Source organism: Atta cephalotes (assembly GCF_000143395.1).
Source record: "Atta cephalotes unplaced genomic scaffold scaffold00008, whole genome shotgun sequence".
NCBI lineage: Eukaryota > Metazoa > Arthropoda > Insecta > Hymenoptera > Formicidae > Atta > Atta cephalotes.
The window spans coordinates 1481156-1483439 of NW_012130072.1; the positions used below are offsets into that span (position 1 = coordinate 1481156).

The 2284-nt window shown below is 31.9% G+C and overlaps 1 protein-coding gene across 1 annotated transcript in view; it reads left to right on the top strand.

The window, feature by feature from the left end:
• The window catches only part of LOC105627318 (phosrestin-2-like), a 45087-nt gene that overhangs the window by 34116 nt on the left and 8687 nt on the right, over window positions 1-2284 (top strand). Inside the window, exons 6-8 of the mRNA XM_012208604.1 lie at window positions 481-628; window positions 1293-1493; window positions 2101-2264. Coding sequence (XP_012063994.1) covers window positions 481-628; window positions 1293-1493; window positions 2101-2264 — 513 coding nt within the window. The remainder of the gene's footprint in view (window positions 1-480; window positions 629-1292; window positions 1494-2100; window positions 2265-2284) is intronic.

Consider the following 2284-nt stretch of genomic DNA (forward strand, 5'->3'; position numbering starts at 1 on the left):
TATATCCTATAGAAAGTTTTAAATTTCCTGATTATCGATAAATCGCCTCAATTATGAATAAAGTGATCTACGAATGAAGACTTGAAATTGTCTTTTCTTCAATTTGTTAAAAAAAGTAGGCCAAAGTCATATTTCGAAAATGTTGATAATTTAAATAAAAGTTCTCTTCGACAACAATCTACTACAATTCTCTGATAGAATTTTTTCCCTATATACATTTAAAATGGATATATAATCAAAATATATAATAAGAATATTTTCTAATAACAGTTGATGGTTGTTGATGATTGTCTCTGAATTACATAAAAATATATTTTCTTTTCGCCTCTTCTATCTCTAGCATCTATCTCGACGAGAAATTTTCATAAGAATTTTTACGACATGGAAAAGCATTACATTTTTCTAATAGAAAACTATCTAATAGAAAGAGCAAAAAGAAATTTTGCTCTTTCTATTAGAGCTGAAATCTTTCTTTTACAGGAAGCACTTATCAAAAGACTAGGACCCAATGCACATGCGTTCACCATAGAAATTCCCTCAATCGCTCCACCATCTGTGCAACTGGTACCAGCTAAGGAATACAATGGTCCGCCTATAGGTAACAGCTACGACGTCAGAGTTTACGTTGGTGAGTGGAAAAAGCTTGCTGATTTCCTTTATTTTCTCAATTCCAACGAATGTATGCACTTCGAATGAAAAACAACGGCACATCACAATTCAAAGCGAGATGTAATTACGTACGTTCGTGAACGAAGTAGGAATTTTATTTACAAACGAAGGGAATGTATTCTCCATCTCTCAGACACACAATTATGCAGGAATAAGAATTTGAAACATCTCGAATAATAAAATACTTTATGCTTACACACGTAAAATTCGAAACGTAAAGAAATAAGCATATTTTAATCAATTTCCCATAAGAGAGAGATTGTAAAATTTTTATTTCTGTTCCAAACATTATATAAAGCCAGCTTAAAAAGTTCTTATCTTATTATTAGAATTTTTAAAATACTTTATATTATATGCTGTATACGTAATTTCTAAAAGAAATAAAAAAATAATCTTTACCAATGTCAGATTATTATAGCTAATCATATAATTTCTGAGAAAGAAAATGAATCTAAAAATATCAGATTTAAATTTGTAACATAAACAACTCTCAACAACAAAATCTTTTTCTCAAAACATTTGCTCGATTATTCGCAACGATGAATTTGTGAGTAAATTCGCGGTTAGCACAAGCTTTCACCTTTATCTCACAGTTATATGAGATCTTGTTCGGCGGATTTCAGCGGAACGGGCGGACGAACGCTTGCACCGTAAAACCACCGTCAGGATGGGCATTCGAGTAATCCAACGAGCCACGAAGCCGCCCTTACCCTCGACAACTATGTACAGTGTACCTCTCTCGAGACAGCCATCGACTGGCTTGAGAATTCAAGGATCCAAAACAAGAGTGGCGTTAGCGGAAAATGAGATCATCGAGGATGATGGTTAGTTTGCGATTAACGTGATATGTTCATATGACGCGTATAATAACATACATTTACTTATCATTAAATTTCAAGCTTTAGTTATTGCTATTATGATCTATATTGTATTATTTCCTATATGTAAAAAAACAATTTTACTAAAAATTTAATTAAACGCAAATCTGAAAATAATTTTGTTTGAGTGTTATCAAAATAATAGAATGTTCAAACTGATTGCTAGAATGTTAAAATTTTTTACTGCGTTAGCAGCGACGCTTAAATGTTCTATAATTATTTAACAGTCCAATAAAATTATTTTCAGATCTATACCTGCCTAAATTTTTAGATTACGTCAGCAAAACTTTTTTCCGTGTAACTGCTATTATGTGTCTTAATATGCTATAAATATATGATTTTCAGACTGTAATTATAATACAGTTTGAATTGAAATCGTCGAGCCAAGGCTTAATTTCAGAAGTTCTCAAATAGCCCGTATCTCGAGTTTAATGTAAAATTAAGACACTATGTTACTAAGACACTATGTATCTTATTCTCTCATTAGTAAACCAATCTCGTTTATCACAAATGAGAGTAAATAATAGATCAGATTTCTTTCTTATTTTCGCAGAGAACGTGGGACCACATGCGGCAGTAGAAAAGCCATTTTTATTAAGTGACGGTCGCGTCAGATTAGAAGCAGGGCTTGACCATGCGATTTATGAACACGGAGACTTAATCAATGTCCACGTCAATGTTAGTAATAATAGCAACAAATCAGTAAGGAGAATAAAGGTACAAATTATATATATATA